Raw genomic sequence first — 18,482 nt, 5'->3', positions numbered from 1 at the left:
TCCCAGTGTGATGAGAAGTCATTGGAGGGCTTTTTATAGGAGATGACATCTGATTTCTGTCTCTGAAAGACCACTTCAACTGCTAGATGAGAATATACTGTAAAGTGGTGGGAATGAAAGCAGGGAGACCAGGAAAGATGATAGTACTTTGATCTCAAGTGTTTATGTTCGGAGATGGTGAGAGGTGGTCTGATGGAAAGGAAAGACTGAGGTTAATGAAGGAAGAAGGAATCAAGGATGATTTCTGGGTAATTCAGTTGGTTTGAACAATTGGAGGTGAATGGCTATGCAATGTACTGAGATGGATACGCAGGAGGAGCAGCAGATTGGGGGAAGGCACAAGGATGATATCAAATTTTAAAAATACCTAATAGACATGTTGGTGGAAGTACTGAGGATAAAAAGAGCATTATATAAAAATTGTAAGACTTTTCTAGATTAAATAAATTTAACTTTCTTAACTTCTGTAAATAGGACTGTTGCCCAACTTAGAATTACTACTTTTGTGTCTTAATCCATTTTATTAGCTAAAATCCTAATGCTAATCTAGGAAGAAAGTTTTGTTTTCTTTTTTTTTTTTTTCACTTTATCGCTGTGTTTAGATTTTTTTCTTTTTTTATGGACCCTACATAAACATAAGTGAACCAGCTTCTTGGCTTGAAAGTGTGTGTTTTTCTCACAAATATGAGTGATCTTAGACACTTTATCCTTTAGTACAAACTATCAAGCATTCCAAGAGGTAAGTTTTGACATAAAGAATAAGAGAAACATGACATAGGTTGTGGGCTCACTTTGTAAAGATGTCTAAATTTGCTTTAACTTTGAAAAGAGTTAATGAATTTTTATTATTTTTCTAAGTGATTCAAGTTTATTTACTTTTTCTCTAATTTTCATAAAATATCTTTGTTAGTAATTTTATGTCATACTAAGATCATAACTTACTTATGTATATTTTCCTAATCAGTTAGTTGATGACACAGGTTAGAGAAGTGTAGAGGATTGCCACAATTTTATATTTAGGAACTTTTGTTTTTATTGACATCGTCAAAATGTGTTTAGATACTGAGATACTCCTAAATACCTTATTTATTAAGAAGATCAGCCTTTTTATGTGTGTGTTTAAATTGACTCGAAGAATTTTTAATTGGCCAATTCTTTCAGTTCCATATAAACTTTCTTATTTTAAATATTGATTTCAAATTAACATCATGGTTTTCAGGGAAGAAGGTGGTATATCCAGATGAATGTTTCTGATGCCTTGTAAGTGTTTGAATCTTGGCTTCTCTACTGTACTAACTTAACTAATACAGATAAATTAATCCCTCTGTGCCTTAGTTTTCTCATTTGTAAAATGGAGAAAGTAACCCATATGATTGTTGCTAGGATTAGAGAAATTAATATAACAGAGTGATTAGGATAGTGCCAGGTGCACAGACACTCGGTAATTGGTGGGTATTTTTATAATTACGGCTTTCATTGTTGCATCCAGGTAAACCATTTGTTACATGATACTTGTTTTCCTAAGTAGAGCTGACTCTGAGGAGTTGAATCACACTATTGCCTAATGTTAATATCCTCTTTTCTGAGTAGCCTTTAGCAAATCACGTGTTAAGTTTAAATTGATATGAGTAATTTGATATATCAAGTATAATAATATGTTTGGTAGTAATTGGTTGAATTTGTTAAGGAATAGGATTTTTCCATGTTAAGCTTATTACAAATAACACTGTAGAATGTTTGATTAAAGATTTTTAGTTGTCATGGTTTTAAGCACTGGTCCAGATCAGAACATATAAATATGTAAGTTACATATATAATGATAAATTTTATAGTAGTCACATTGAAAAGAAACAGGTAGGGAACTCCCTGGTGATCCAGTTCTTAGGACTCTGCATTTTCACTGCCTGGGTTCAATCCCTGGTTGGGGAAACTTAAGAGACCTCAAGCCATGTAGTGTGACCAAAAAAAAAAAAGCAAGAAAAACAACAAAACCCCTAAAAACAGGTAAAATTAATTTGTATAGAATCATTTATTTAAATTAACATATATAAAATATTTCAATGTGAAATTGATGTTTTAAAATTACTGAGATATTTCATATTATCATATTATGTCTACAAAATGAAGTGTATGTTTTTTATAGTTACTGTACATCTCAATTTGGACTAGCTCTGTTTCAGGTTCTCAATAGCCATATACAGCCAGTGGCTGCAGTATGGGACAGCACAGATCTGGCTATATTTATTGAAAATCCCTGTTAAGTCTTTCCACTGGTGTTTTTTCTTAATCACTATCATTTTAATGCTTCTGAACTAAAAGTTTTATAGTAAAATATTCAAGAGGAAAATTCATTTAAGATAGGTAATTTCTAAGTATGTTAGCCAAATGAAATTCAGAAAAGCACATGCTACTGTGTATTATATTAAAATGCAAATATTTAATATATGCAGTATCTGCCAGCAGAGATCACTTAAATAATTATTGAAATCTTCTATGTCCTTAGCATTAATTTTTAGTGATATATTTTTTTTCAGCAGGAGTGAGATTTTGGGGGGTTAGTTACCAGATACTTTACCACAATATGTGTAGTAAAGATAAATTATATTGGAACTCAGTTGGAAAATAGTTCTTTATATTTAAATATATACTTTTTAAAAAATTTCATTTCATATGATAGACATTGTATATATGTAATGATTTTTTTCATTGTGGTTTGTTCAGACTATTAATATTTTTATTTTCTGTGTACCTTTAATTAGAAGAAAAAACTTACATATTCTCATAAAATGGAATTGTTGATTGGAAATAACTTTTTTTGTTTTGTTATTCTTCCATTAGATAATGAAAAGTCCAAACTTTATCATTGAATTTTTGTGAATCAGTATTGTCAAAAACCCCACTATGGTTCTTTTTTGCTTAAAGTAGGAATTTTTGCAACTAACTAGTTCACTTTATTTTTTTTGTTTCAGGCCGCTCATACTCTGTATGTTCTCCAAGAATGCTTAATCAGTGTCTAGAATCCTTGGTGCAGAAAGTACAAAGTGGGGTAGTAATAAACTTTGAGAAAGCAGGACCAGATCCTTCCCCTGTAGAAGGTATTATTGTCATTTTCTTACAGACATTTTGAACTTGCTTTATCAAGTATTCAGCTAGAACCGAAAAATAACTATGATTTGGCTTTAACATTGACAAGGCCAGATTATTAAGATGACAAAAGAGCTATTGGTAAAGTGGCACAATTAAATAGGAAAGTCAAGGTTGTGTGATAGTGGTTTGGTCGTATTGCCTTTTTATGTTGGTTCATAGGCTGATAATTTGTAAGAGCTAAAACCCTTTTTAAACATTAACAGAATAGTGGATTTCCTTTTTTAGTATTGTAACATTGACTCTCTCCAGTGTATGTGCCTCTCCCATGTCCCTTGATTCACAAGAGTGTTCAGCCCTAGGTGTTTATTTAATTCTTTAGCTATAGTTTTTACTAAAGATCAGACTGATCAGAACCAAATGGTTGGTGTGGTTCCAAAAATGAGAAACCAGCCTTTGCTATTCAACTTGATTCTTTTAACTCTAGCTGAGTCCTGCCTGGCTTTATTCTAATATTCTGTGATCATGAACTATTTATATTAGCCAGAGGGTATAAGAAGTTTTGCCAGAACCAATGGACGGCTTACATCTGGACCCTCTGCCTTGTACGACATAGCTTAAAACCAGAATTAGAAAGTCGTTAATGACACTTTGGCAGAGGTAAGGCAGTGGAGTGGGTAACTGGGAGAAGAGAAAGGTCATAGAGATGAGAGCCGAAGATGGAAAGATTATATAAATTGTATTGCTGTGTCTGATTTAAAAAAACAAACCTTAAAGAATTGTTAGACATGGAATATATTTATTTTAAAATTATTTTAGGACTTTGCTTAGATTAGGCACTCAGTAAATGTTTACTTTACTGTTGAAGAGAGTTAACCATTTTCTAGGATTGTTTTAGATTAAAGGTAGGTGCCTCAAATCTGGATTTATATATTAAACTTTTGTTCTAGTTTTTAGGCTTTAGGTAAAATGATTTTTAAAAAATACTTACTTAGCCATAGTTACCTAGTATTTACTAAGCTGAGCATGATGATGAAAAAATTGATTATTTGCCCTTATCAACTGGTGGGGGAAAACATGTCATTCGTTAAACAAGTATTTACCATGAGGTATGTTTTATGTATTCTCATTGGGCAAGCAAAGGATGCTGTGGGATCTCCTTTCAAATGTGGAACTCAGAGTTGAAATTTGCTGATGTTACCCTCTCGTGAATTCTGATCAAATCTAAATGTTAAAGCCTTAGTCATGATAGTATTCTACCATTTAAGAAAAACAGGAAAATCCAGAACTGAACAAGTATTAAGATATTTTTACTAAGTAATATTAGACATAGTTTAACTTCTTATATTTTTTTCTTTTAATGATATTTACTTTTTAAAATTTCTTTGCTATAGATGGGCAGCCAGATATATCAAGACCTTTTGGATCTCAGCCTTGGCATAGTTGTCACAAACTCATTTATGTCAGACCAAATCCTAAAACTGGGGTTCCTATAGGTCATTGGCCTGTTCCAGAATCTTTTTGGCCAGATCAAAATTCTCCAACACTAGTAAGTACCAGAGACTGTGACTTCATAATAGTAACTGCTTTTCATACTAGCTTTAAGTACTACTGTCAGTTAAAGGTGTGGCTGTTGTATAGGAATTAGACAGATGTTCAAGTGCTATGATAAGCTGTTACTTGCTTTAGTATATTGTGTTGTTCAGTATAAAATAATAGAAAAAAGGCATCGGTTTCCTTTAGAATCTAAAGTTATGCTTATGTTTTTATTATTGGCATCTTGTTACAGAATCATAGATATATATTCTAAATATATAAATAACATAAGGATTTGTTCTCAGGGACATAATACAGAATTTAAATGAAGGGTTACAAAATAATTTTGATGGTTTCCATGCAGCCTTTTAGGACTTAGTCTTAGAAATTCATGTTGATTTGCATAGTTTCAGTTCTATTCAGTGTTCTCAGTCTGGAGGTTTAAGATAGAAAAGATTTTCTGGTCTTATTTATAGGAATTATTTTTAGTAACAGTGGCTTGTTGAGTGATCATGGTGAATTATCAGTATTCACTATATGGTTTTTATAATAATAGGGTAAATTTAGACAAATATCTATTCAGTCTTGTTAATACACATTTTCCAGATTCGTTTTTTTTGTAGTAACTCGGAGGACACTGGAATATTTTGTGGGAGAGCTTGACAGTGGTTCTTTTGATGTTATCCTTGGAAGATAAGAATTGTTATGTCAAAGATCGTTAAGTAGTCTTTAATAACGTTTGATGTGGCTATCATTTATGAATTAAGTTAAACTCCTTGAAATCTTTTATACTTTAAATCTGTATCAACTCTTCAGGATAATTTTTTGCTTTTATTCTATATAAGAGCTATGATATTGCCTTTGTTCATTAAGGATTTAATGAAGTAGTACATGAAATAAAGGTTTTATACATTTCAGTGAGAGATCGTCTTCCTTTTTTTTTGATTGAACCATCATAGGTTTTTAGTCTGGCCTTAGAGAAGCTCTCGATTTCTTTGGTCATTTTAATTTCTCTTCTGGAGCCTTTCAGAATTCTTAAAGAACATTTTTGTATGAAATATTCTATTGTTTATTCAATTATATTTAACACCTACAGTAGTACATATGGTACATGTTGAGTCCGCATAGGAAGAAATCCAAAACCAGTATCACAAGCATTATCTATTAATATTACTCTAGTGGTCTATTGCAAATTATTACAAGCCATAGAGGATTTTGGAACGTGGGTAGGATTTTAGTTGGAACAGGAAACAATGTTGAAAGTATGGAAGTAGGAAAGAACAAGGTGAGTTTAGAGGAATGGAAAGTATCTGAGGATAGTTGGTTCATAATATGTCTGTAGGACATTGAGAATGTTATTAAAGAAACTAGATTGCTCATGACTTTACATGCAAGGTTAAAGAATTTGAGCTTTTCTCAGTGGGGTTCATAGAACTGAAGACATTTTTAACAGAATGTTCCTTTGGGAAAATTAATCTGGTGATTATTATATGCAGCAGAATCAGGAGATGAATTGGCAGGTAAGCTGTTCACCTAGAGGACTATTGCTATAGTTCACTTAACACAGAGCTGTTGTGCTTAGTCACTCAGTCATGTCCAACTCTTTGTGACCCCGTGGACTGTAGCCCACCAGGCTCCTCTGTCCATGGAATTCTCCAGGCAAAAATACTGGAGTGGGTTGCTATTTCCTTCTCCAGGGGATCTTCCCAACTCAGGGATTGAACCCATGTCTTTGGCATTGCAAGCAGATTCTTTACCATCTGAGCCACCAGGGAAGCCCAATACAGAGCTAGTAAGAGTTTGAATTAAGATGATGGAAGAGAGAATGTTAAAAAAGAGATACTGGAAAGAACTGGCAAATTTTAGTAACTGAAGGATATTAGAGGGGAAATGAAATTTCTATAAACAATAGGATTTCATATAAGAGGTACTGAAAAAAAAAAAAAGAGGTACTGATACCGAAATTAAATGTGATTTGTTAGAGACTGGTTCTGAATTTGAATTATGGCTCTACCAGTTATTAGCCATGTGTCTTTGGTTAATTATCTTCTTTAAGCCTCGATTTACCATCTGTTAAATAAAGATAATAACTCCTATCTCATAGGATTATTTTGGATATTAAATGGATCTTAATATTTTCATCCAAAAAAACCCCATAAATTTCATAGACTGATTCAATAAGCTGTTACATCAGTTACGTGACAGGCACAGGAGTAGATGATGAGTTAAAACATGGTGCTTCCCGTCTGGAACTTTCCGTAGGAAGGTCAGCCGTATAAACGTCATAGAGTCCAGTGTGCTGCCTGTCAGAGTGGCGGAGCAGAGGCCAGATGAGGTGGTACCTAGCTGCCTGGTGTGGGTTTGGGGTACGTGGTAAGAGTGTGTCAGGAAAGAGGCCTCTTAGAGGTTGGTACTTGGCAGTTCAGACTTCAGAACTTTGTTTGCGTTATGCAAGGGAGAACACAGTAAAGCACCAGGGATAACCTGAAACGCAGGGGCATGAAAGACAGTGATCTGCTTGGGCCACTGCAAGTTGTTCTAAGGCTGCAGCACGGGGTGTGTGTGGGGTGGTGGCTAAAAGGCAGATAGGGACCATACGGTCAACGCTCTTTGTTTAAAAAAAAACCAAAAGAGTCTGGCCCTATTTTTAGGTGATTGGATGCTACTTTTACTCAACAATTTGAGGCAGGAAAATTATATGATTATATTTCATGGCCATGGGATTGATTGGAGGGGGCTGACTAATTAGGGATACTAATTAAAAATATACAGTTGTACTAATCTAGTCTACGAAATGAAGGCATGAATTAGAGTGGTAAGAAATAGAAGATAAATTTTCAGAGAGATGAGGATTTAACATTGACAGAGGGTAGTATCTAAAGTAGTGAGCATCTGCACCATATTTATGTGTTTGCTAAGTGACTTAGAATTTGTGGTATCACTGAATCTAGGTCTTTGTGACAGTTAAGTATGGAGGGTAAGGGGGAGATAATTAAGGGTAACATCCAGGTTTTTAGAACGGGTTATGTGGTTTGGGGGTGAAATAATGAATTGGGTAATACTGTGTTTGAGGGACCTATAGAAAATTCAGGTTATGTCCAGTAGGTGGTTGGATACATGAAGAGAAGTGAGAGATGATCCCAAGACAGTCGTTTGGGAGCCACCAGTGTATGTATTGATAGATAGTAACTGAAGCTAAAAGGAGTCCTTTATATTTATGAAATTTCACAGTATTTCCTCATAGCTTGTATTTTCTTCACCAGTCTTCTTTTGGTGAGATTTTTAGGAAGGAGACTGTTAAGAGGGGGAATAGAGTAACATGCTTTTTTTTTTTTTTCTTCTTTAAAAGTATTGCAGTTTTTGCAGCTCTAGAACCAGGGTCTCCAGAGTGGGGCATATTTACCATAGGGGTAACCAGTAGTTTACTGGAATATGGAAGGAAACCAGTAGAACTTCTATTTGTTTTCTTTTTTCTATTTTTTAATAGTATTTTGGTATATATTATAAACCTATAAATTAATAATTTACAAGTATATATATAAAACCTTGTACTGATCAGTGTGCATCATCAGTTTGGAAATCAGGTAGTTAAACTGCCACAACTGTGGCCTTAGGAAGGTTTCTAATTACAGTAACTGCTTGTCAGATGTAAAAATTAATGAGCACTTACTTAATTCTAAAATACTGCATTTAAGTTTTCTGATGAATTTAAGACTTAAAAAATTTTAATCCTGTACAGATTTTGTAGTGTTTTATTTATGTTTTTTCTTGTAAATATTGATAGTTTAAGCATTACATTTTTAAGTATTATCTTTCAGCTTAGTGGTGCTTTTGATAGTAAATTAAACTCTCACTAGTGAAACTGAGAAACTGAGTAAACTTTGACAGTGAGGGATACGAAAAGTTTGTTTCTGGTACTTTGTGAAAGAGTAACAATAAGACTTTGCCTTCTAGCCACCTCGTACATCTCATCCTGTAGTGAAGTTTTCTTGTACAGACTGTGAACCGATGGTTATTGACAAATTGCCTTTTGACAAATACGAGTTGGAACCTTCACCGCTGACTCAGTTTATCCTGGAAAGAAAATCTCCTCAGACATGTTGGCAGGTAAGCTGAAAGACTGTAGTGATTTTAAAAATTTATTTATTTAATTTTTATTGAGGTATAATTGATTTACATTGTTGCATTAGTTTCAGGTGTACAGCAAAAGTTTATCTGTTACACACATATATATATAGCCTCTCTTTTCAGATTGTTTTTCCATATAGGTAGACCATTACAGAGTAATGTTCCCTGTGCTATATAGTATACTGTAGGTCCTTATTAGTTCCATCTTTTTTTTTTTTTTTTTCAGTAAGTTCCATCTATTTTATATACAGTAGTATGTATATGTCAGTTGCAATCTCCCAGTTTATCCCTCCCTGCCTTCTTAGCCCCCAGTAACCATAAATTTATTTTTCACATCTATAACTCTTTCTGTTTTGTAGATAAGTTCATTAGTAGCCTTTTTGTTTAGATTTCACATGTAAGCAATATCATGGTATTTGTCTTTCTCAGTCTGACTTAATTTCACTCAGTATTAGTTCAGTTCAGTTCAGTCGCTCAGTCGTGTCCAACTCTTTGCGACCCTGTGAACCGCAGCACGCCAGGCTTCCCTGTCCATCACCAACTCCCAGAGTCCACCCAAACCCATGTCCATTGAGTCAGTGATGCCATCCAGCCATCTCATCCTCTGTCATCCCCTTCTCCTCCTGCCCTCAATCTTTCCCAGCATCAGGGTCTTTTCAAATGAGTCAGCTCTTCACTCAGTATTAGAACCTCTAAAAATTTAATTTGATGTTTTTTTTTTTTTAATGTTTTAAAAAAAGTCAAATTGGATCCATGGTTTATATAACATTCTGCAAAGGTTATTAAATGTGAACTTTTAACTACTCCTTTTTAACAGGTATATGTGAGCAATAGTGCAAAATACAGTGAACTTGGCCATCCCTTTGGTTACTTGAAAGCCAGTACAGCACTCAACTGTGTCAACTTATTCGTGATGCCTTACAATTACCCAGTCCTCCTTCCCCTTTTAGGTGAGTCCTTCTTGTCATGTTCTCTGTGGCCTAGCATACGTGTGAATTTTCCTAAAAGCAATCTTTGCGAACATCCCTCCCTTTCTGAGTTTTCTTGTCTTCTGGAAATTAATGAAGATTTTTATTAATATTCTAAAATATTGAAGCTGTTAAGGGTTTATAGCAACCTCTGCATGTTTCTGATATATGAAATCAGTGTCAAACACCTTTGATTCTACAAACTATTGAAGATACTACATTTTGTTTCTAAATTAAATTATTCTAAGTTTTTTGCAAATTAGATATCTTACATAGTTAGAATTAGTAATGCAGATTTTGTATGTGGTAAATAATTAAGATATTTTGTAGAAGCATATTTCTTAGAGCTGACTATTTTCTTTTTAAGAATTTTCTTTGGGCAAACTTTTTAGTGAATGAATTTGTTCTAAAATAATATTCTAAATAATAATGATAAGCCTAAAGTTTATTGGAGACCCTTTGGCTGTAATTTTTTGAGGGGTGCTATTGGAGAAGCCATCTTTTCCTTCATGGAATTGCACCAGACTTAAAGGTTAATAGACAAAATATTAGTAGGTATGTGTTCATGTATACTTTCTGTATTCCTGTCTGTTTCATATCTCGATTTTCTTTGTGTATTTTCTCATTCTACCTTTATTATTACATTTAATTTGAAACCTTAATTGGCACCCTTTTATTTTTAAAGTGGTATTACTACTCAAAAATGTCATAACCAAACATTTATCACCTTTAATTTTGTTAAAAATAGAATGGATGTTTCCTCTCTCTCTTGTAAATAAGAAAGCAAACTTTAAAAATGAAACTTACTTGACTTGGTTTTCATGTGTGAAAACACTGATGACAGTTTCTTCTCATCGTGCATTCATTTATAGATGATCTGTTTAAGGTCCATAAGGCAAAACCAACACTGAAGTGGAGACAGTCATTTGAGAGTTATTTGAAGACGATGCCTCCCTACTATCTTGGGGTAAGAATATTATTGTTAAAAATAGAACTTATTATAAGATTTTGTATTATGCTTATAGTTTACTGTAGGTATTAAAGGTTTTATTTATTGCTGTTACAGAATAAATATCATGAAAAATTTATAAATGACCCATATAAATATAATGAGAAAGAAATGTTTCAGTGATTTGCAGAATAATGATGATGGTGAGAATATATATAATGCTTATCCAGGCCTGCCTGATACTATCCTCAGCACTTTACATGTGTTAACCTCATTTAATTTATATAAACTGTACGAGGCAGAAATAACTGTTTCTATTTCGCAAATGTGGAAACTAAGGCACTAAAAAATTAAACAATTCATCTAAGGCTACACAGCTAATAAGAACAGGGTCAGGAATTCAATCCCAGGCAGCTGGCTTTAGAATTTAAACTTTTACAATTAACCTTTTTAAATTGCAGTTTTATAATTATTTCTCCTTATAGGTACAAAAAAAGGTTTGTTTGCATTGTTCTCTGAATCTCAAGAAACATTCCCTGAAACCTAGTGTATCACAATAGGACCAGTAATACATATATTATTAAATACATTATTGTTTAGTCGCTAAGTCATGTCTGACTCTTTGCAACCCCATGGATGGTAGCCTCCCAGGCTTCTCTGTCCATGGGATTCTCCAGGCAAGTAATTACTTTATTGACTTTGTGAAAAATAACTTCTAGAACATTTTATTAAAACATTACTTCTGCTTTTACTGCAGGAATATCGTAGTATTCGACTGTAATCTTTCTAAATGGTCTCTAATAACATTAATTTCTTAAGCTTTGAAATCATATATTATAGTTGTAAGAGAAAAACTGTGAGTGTCTAGCAGATAGTACCAGCTGTGTAAGAGAGGGGAAAGGAGGAAACACTGGAATATGAACTACTGCGTATGTTTGGCTCATGTTTCATAGCATCTGAGGGGATTTAGCCAACGCCACATGGATATTAAATATCAGGTCTGGGATTTGATTCCAGTTTGACACCAGTGCTTTTATACACTTTGTAATATGTCAGTGGGTGGCTGTCATCTTTTTTTTGACTCTCTCCCATTCACATATGCTAGACTGTTGTGCAGTGACATTTTTCATTGCACAAAGTATTTCTTATTCTTAGTTAGTCTATCCTTATTCAAGGTAAGAATCTTCTATTATCCTTGACTCCTCTTTTCACTTACCACCCAAGTTCTATCAAATCTACATCTGCAATGTGTCTCCTGCCCTCTTCCAGATGATACTAAGAAGTCCAAGACTCCACCCTTTCTTACTCTGGGGGTTGTTATTATAGCCTCTAATCCTTGTTTAGTATTTCAAACTGCCTTTTATACCACTGACAAACATTTTAATGAAGTACAGATATGATTATGTGACCCTTATTGAAGAAAAGGAGAGGTTTCGCAGGGGTGAATTTTTCAAAATTGACAATACATACATGGCTCTACTGGTAAAGAATCGGCCTGCAATGCAGGAGACCTGGGTTTGATCCCTGGGTTGGGAAGATCGCCTGGAGAAGTGAATGGCTACCCACTCCAGTATTCTGGCCTGGAGAGTCCATGGACTGTATGTATAGTCCATGGGGCCACAAAGAGTCAGACATGACTGAGCGACTTTCACTTTCACTTTTCATGGCTATAAATTTATGACAAGCTTAGGATTGAGTGTGATATTTTCTTTTTTTCCTGCAGCCTTTGAAGAAAGCTGTTAGAATGATGGGAGCACCTAACCTAATAGCAGACAGTATGGAATATGGACTTAGTTACAGTGTCATTTCATACCTCAAAAAACTGAGTCAGCAGGTAATGTTAAGAAATAGAGCCATTAAGTATTTTGAATGGTATTGGCTAAGGTGGTCAATAGGCCAGATACTAGTTCTTGATGGTTCTAGTAGAATTATATTAATAGGTTACGTTTTAAAACCACATATATATTAACATAATTCTCAAGTGCATGGTATGCTATGTTTTGAAATGATAATTTCAAATAATAATTTCTAGTTTGTGAAAATTGCTGTATTAATGTGATCCTAGCTGCCTTGTATGTGAACATTCCTTATGTTTTCTTTTGGGAAATTTGTTAGAAATTTGTTTTTCTTAGTTAAATCAATTTCTTTTGCTTTATGTTATAAAACCTATAGCATTTTCTTTAAAAATGAGGGTTTCTTTTGAAATATGTATAAAAATAGTGAATTTTGTCATTTTGGTCATAAGTCATGTTAGTAGATACCAGATTAGTCCAGCAGTATACCCTTTGACTGCCAAGTTATTAAAATTGTATAAAGCATAATTTTTCCAGTACTTTTGCCATCTCTACTTCAACTGCTAATTGAAATGTAGGTTAGAAGAGTCAAAATATTGCTGTTTGCTTTATCTGTGAGCATTTAGTTATGTGCTAGTAATAATGGCTTTAAGTAGATATTGATAAGATTGTTTTCTAATTTTATATCACCTCTGAATTGGGAATTTTTATTTAGGGTGTATTAACTAACATATCATGGTTTCAGTGTAGTGGGTGTTAATAAATCAAAGTTGTGTTTGTGTGATTTTTCTCCAAAAGGTAAGAATTGCGATGATTTAAAATCATAAGACGTTATTGTTTAAGCTGTGTTCAGTTTACCAAGCAACTGACATAGACTACATAACTTAAGTAGTTTTTAATTTCTTATGTTCTTTTAAAATGTGATAAATACTTAATTTATAAAAGACTGAAACTATTTTTAGCCTTTACCAGTTCAGATCATGTCAAGACAGCTTTTATTTATTTTTGCTTTAGGCCAAAATAGAATCTGATCGAGTCATCGGTTCTGTAGGCAAAAAAGTAGTACAGGAAACTGGAATTAAAGTCCGAAGCAGATCACATGGTTTATCAATGGCTTATAGGAAAGATTTTCAACAGCTGCTCCAGGGAATTTCAGAGGATGTTCCTCACAGACTGCTGGACCTTAATATGAAAGAATACACTGGGTTCCAAGTTGCTTTGCTCAATAAGGTAATAGTTATGTGAATTTTGTACTGCTCTAGTAATAGTCTATATTGTCGAATATTTCAAGTTTTTCTCTTAACTAATACCCAGTTTGTCCAAATTTCTGTACCTCTGCAGAATAATCAATTATGCTATTAATATTATTGAATCATTGAATTTTAAAACACTTCATGGTGAGTGGATGAGCAGATGGACTGACGAAGAGCAAACCATCATGTTCATCTTATAGATGGAAAACAGGCTTAGAGATTGCCTGAAGTTACATAGCTAATAGTAGAGTTCACTGTAGTTTGGCACTTATACTACTGACCTTGGGTACACAGTGCTTTGTGAATACTCATTATTAAAAAGATCCTCATCCCAGTTGCCTGTTTGTTGAAACTGACAGACTGGTTCTAAAATTTATATGGAGGTATAAAGGTCCTAGAGTAGCTGAAACAGTTTTGGGAAAGAATAAAGCTTGCACTAATTTTAAAAGTGACTGTAAAGCTGCAGTGATCAACATATGTGTTGCTGGCATGAGGAGAAATATTTTGGTCAGTGGAACAGAAGTACACCTTCATATAGAGTTAATTTTTAATGAAGATGCCAGAATAATTCAGTGGGTCAGAAGACAGTCTTTTCAACACACAGGGTAGGAACAGTTGGCTATCTATCTGCAAAATAATGAACTTGATCCTTATATTAGTTAACATGATCATAGTCATAAATGTAAGAACTGAAACTACAAACTTTTACAGGAAAAAAATCTGTAAGATGTTGGATCTTGGGTCAATGAAGATTTCTAAAATACAACACAAAACACATACATATAACAACTTCATAAACTGAACTTGAGTAAAATTATAATTTTTGTCTTCAGAAGAAACTTTGAAGTCTCTCCCAGACAAGCTACAACCTGGGAGAAAAGCATATGTTGAATAAAGCACTTGTATCAAAATACATAAAGAAATCCTAAGACTCAATAATAAAAAGATAAGCATCCAATAAAAAAATGCACAAAATATTGAATAGACACCTTACCAGGTAGGATATACAAACCTGAAAAAGCAGATGAAAAGATGTTCAACATTATTAGTCAAGTGGGGAAATGCAAATTAAAACCACAGTGAGATCCCACTTTATGCCCACTAGAATGGCTAAAGTTTAAGACTGAAAAATATGAAGTATTGGTGAGGTTATAGAACAGCTGGAGCTCTTACACATTGTTGATGAAAATTATCAACAGTTAATTTGCAGTTTCTTAGGAAAGGTAAATGTTGCTATATACCAGCAGTTCTACTTGTAGGTATCTACTGAGATAAATGAAAATATGTGTGTATAAAGGGTTTGTATGCAAATATTCATAGCAGTGTTAGTAATTGCCCCAAACTGAAAACAGTCCAAGTGTTCATCAACTGGTGAATGGATAAAGATACAGTATATCCATGTAAAAAGGAAAAGACTACCAGTACAGGAACAACATGGGTGAATCTCAAAACATGCTTGTGGAAAGAAGCCAGATAGAAAACAGTACATATTGCAAGATTCCATTTATGAAATGGGACGTAGACAGAAAGCAGATTGGTGGTTGCGGGGATAGGAATTGAGAATGACTGCAAGTGGGCACATGGAACCTTGTGGAGTGATGGGGATGTTCTAAAACTGATACTAGTGATGGTTTCACAACTGTACATTTATTAACACTCAAATTGTTTATGTAAAATGGGTTGTTGTATGGTGTGTAAATTACACATCAAAGCTTTTATTTACTTCTCTTAGCCAGAATACGTAATAAAATCTTGGACAGATGTGAATTTGAGATAATTCGGTTGAGCTTCACTACTGAGTTTTTATCTTTTGGTTATTAAAACAGTACATTACGATGGTATCATATCTCTTTATTCTATTTTTTTAAGCTAATTAGTTGACTTGTATATCTTATTTTCAAAGTTGTGCTGCAGGCTAGAGATTTTAGTCTCTTTTAATTCTGTTTCAAAATACATTTTGTCTTTGAATCTTTTTAAAACAGGATTTGAAGCCACAGACATTTAGAAATGCATATGACATACCAAGACGGAATCTTTTGGATCACTTAACAAGAATGAGATCTAATCTTTTGAAGAGCACCCGCAGATTTCTTAAAGGACAGGATGAAGGTTAGATCATGGTTTTAGTATTGGTATTTCTTCAGTAAACTTTTCTTTATATTGAAAATACAGAGTGTTATTGTAACTTTTAAAGAGTTGAGACTGTAATATTACATTCTCATTAAATGAAGTAGAAAGTTGAGTCATCTCTAATTCTCTACACTTCTTCCTACCATCACTGTTGCCCCAAATTCTGTTCTCCAGAGGAAACAACCTTTGGTAATAGCTTAGTTTCCTTATGGCTTTCTTCATACATTCACATACACAGGCACACACAAAATCATTTTCTTGTGATCTACTAGTATGTGATCGTTTAACTCGGAATGGCCAATATATGTCATATTCTAGTATTTCCTTAACTATACCTTTGGCACCTACAAATTATGTCAGATGAGAACTTAACCCTTTGCTAACTCTGATGTAAACATTTCAACTATAGTTTTATATGAAAAGGATCATCTATGTGATACCTCTTTTCTGTAAATTATGCTTTAACTAAATTCTGCTTTGGAGTAGAATAGAAGAGAGAGACATTTTCGTAGAAGGGTTACACATACTGTTTAGAATACTGAAACTAACTGCAATATTTTTGCTTTGTTTAGAAGATAAAATTGATTATTTAAAATTTTATTAAAACACTCAAGATTTTATGTCACAATAAACAAACTAATTTAGAATATATGGTAAGGAAAAGTTGCCTAGAATAGACCAGGTAGCATTCATACATAAGAACACATTATTTGTTAACTAAATGAAACGTAGTTTTAGCGAAGTTAACTTTTATTATTGCTTTGTTCTGTTTGAAAAGATCAAGTGCACAGTGTTCCTATAGCACAAATGGGGAATTACCAGGAATACCTCAAGCAAGTACCTTCTCCATTAAGAGAACTTGATCCTGATCAGCCTCGGAGGTTGCATACATTTGGCAACCCCTTTAAGCTGGATAAAAAGGTAAATTTGAAGTGTTCCATTACATAATTTTTTTTTGTGGGAGGCACAGTAGATTTAACAGTTCTTAATTTAACTAAAGTAAGCTGAAACCATTTTCTTGGTAGAATACTATGTCAACATCGTTAAAATGTAGTTTAATGGGAATTGGAGTTTGTCATACAACTGAAAACATTATGTAAAGTCAGGGAAAGGTAGAATACTATGTCAACATCGTTAAAATGTAGTTTAATGGGAATTGGAGTTTGTCATACAACTGAAAACATTATGTAAAGTCAGGGAAATTCTTCTTTGTTACAGGGTATGATGATAGATGAGGCAGATGAATTTGTGGCTGGACCTCAAAATAAACATAAACGACCTGGAGAACCAAATATGCAAGGCATCCCTAAAAGACGACGCTGCATGTCTCCGCTGCTGAGAGGCCGACAGCAGAACCCAGTTGTGAACAATCACATTGGAGGGAAAGGACCACCGGTACCTATGACGCAAGCACAGCCAGATCTCATTAAACCCCTTCCTCTTCATAAAAGTAAGGTTTTTTTAAACATTATTTGCTGCTTTTAGTTTGGTTCTTCATGGGAGAGAGTTTTCTGATATAGAAAAAGTGGATAAAGTTCCAAGAGTGTCTAGAGAAGATATTTGTTTATTCCAAATTAGCATGTAATCATTTTTTATGTCTTTTTAATGAACATTTCATATATTCATTCATTATGTTTAATAGCTATCATGATTTGAAATATCATTTGCAAATCTTTAGCATTTAGAAATGACAGTTTTTAAAGGGGCATTATTAATACCCATAGAAAGATGGCTTTCAATTTGTTTAATTCAGCAACTAATTATTAAATGATATGCTTAATTTAGACAGGGCTAGGCATTGAGATGTAGCTGTAAACAGACAATAGTGATCTCTGCCTTCATTTATAATGAGGAGGAAAGAAAGTCATCACATATTTCCTTAGAAGTGTGATGAATATTACAAAAAGGGAAGTTAAGTATACTTGTGGAAGTATTTGGCAAGAGGATTTAACTTAGTCTGTGGGGTCAAGGCACTTTACTGAGAAGGTTCTGTTTAAGCCAACACTTGAAGGATGAATGGAAATTAGTAAACTGAAGCTGTGCATTTGCGTATGTTACAGTAATAGTCCTCTTACAGGAAGAGTACACACAGAGGCATACTGTGAGGAGCAGGGCGTTAAGGGAACTGAAGCATTCTAGTATAGCAAGGGCTGCTGGGAATGAGGTAAGGTGAGAGCCAAAAGATAGACATGCAGAGTCTAGATCATAGAGAGTCTTGGAAGCCATTGTAAAAGATTCTAGACTTTATTCTAAGGACAGTGAAAATCCACTGAAAGAGGTAGTGTGATCTGATCGGATTAGCATTTCATAAAGACCAGGCTGACATTACTATGTGGAGTCATTTTTGTTGTTCAGTCACTAAGTCGTGTGGAATATTATTGGAGAAGAATGAGAATTGGTGAAGGGAATGTTTAATGGAGTAATTAATTAGAGGTGGTGCTCATTCATGGCTAAGAGCATCTTAACTGGAGAGAAACCAAATATGATCCCTCCTGATGGGATTACACAGTACTACATTTGAAGTATATGCCACCCAAAATACTGAATGAACATCAATATGATCAAGCCTCTGTATCTACAGGGATATAATTAGCAAAATCCAGATTGTGGTAAATTACAGGACAAAGAACAAGAGTGCGTG

At 33.9% G+C, this 18,482-nt stretch overlaps 1 protein-coding gene across 4 annotated transcripts in view; it reads left to right on the top strand.

Moving 5' to 3' along the window:
• INTS6 (integrator complex subunit 6) overlaps positions 1–18,482 on the top strand; it is a 78,968-nt gene that overhangs the window by 55,796 nt on the left and 4,690 nt on the right. For 3 of the 4 annotated variants that reach the window (XM_043477434.1, XM_043477433.1, XM_043477436.1), the window contains 10 exons: positions 2,970–3,095; positions 4,479–4,633; positions 8,575–8,727; positions 9,566–9,698; positions 10,589–10,683; positions 12,389–12,499; positions 13,473–13,688; positions 15,694–15,820; positions 16,620–16,762; positions 17,060–17,291. In XM_043477434.1, the coding sequence (XP_043333369.1) occupies positions 2,970–3,095; positions 4,479–4,633; positions 8,575–8,727; positions 9,566–9,698; positions 10,589–10,683; positions 12,389–12,499; positions 13,473–13,688; positions 15,694–15,820; positions 16,620–16,762; positions 17,060–17,291 (1,491 nt within the window). The remainder of the gene's footprint in view (positions 1–2,969; positions 3,096–4,478; positions 4,634–8,574; positions 8,728–9,565; positions 9,699–10,588; positions 10,684–12,388; positions 12,500–13,472; positions 13,689–15,693; positions 15,821–16,619; positions 16,763–17,059; positions 17,292–18,482) is intronic. The other variant, XM_043477435.1, reaches the window with a different exon arrangement.

The sequence above is a fragment of the Cervus canadensis genome, chromosome 9 (genome assembly GCF_019320065.1).
Source record: "Cervus canadensis isolate Bull #8, Minnesota chromosome 9, ASM1932006v1, whole genome shotgun sequence".
Taxonomy (NCBI): domain Eukaryota; kingdom Metazoa; phylum Chordata; class Mammalia; order Artiodactyla; family Cervidae; genus Cervus; species Cervus canadensis.
This window is presented reverse-complemented; position numbering and strand designations above follow the sequence as displayed.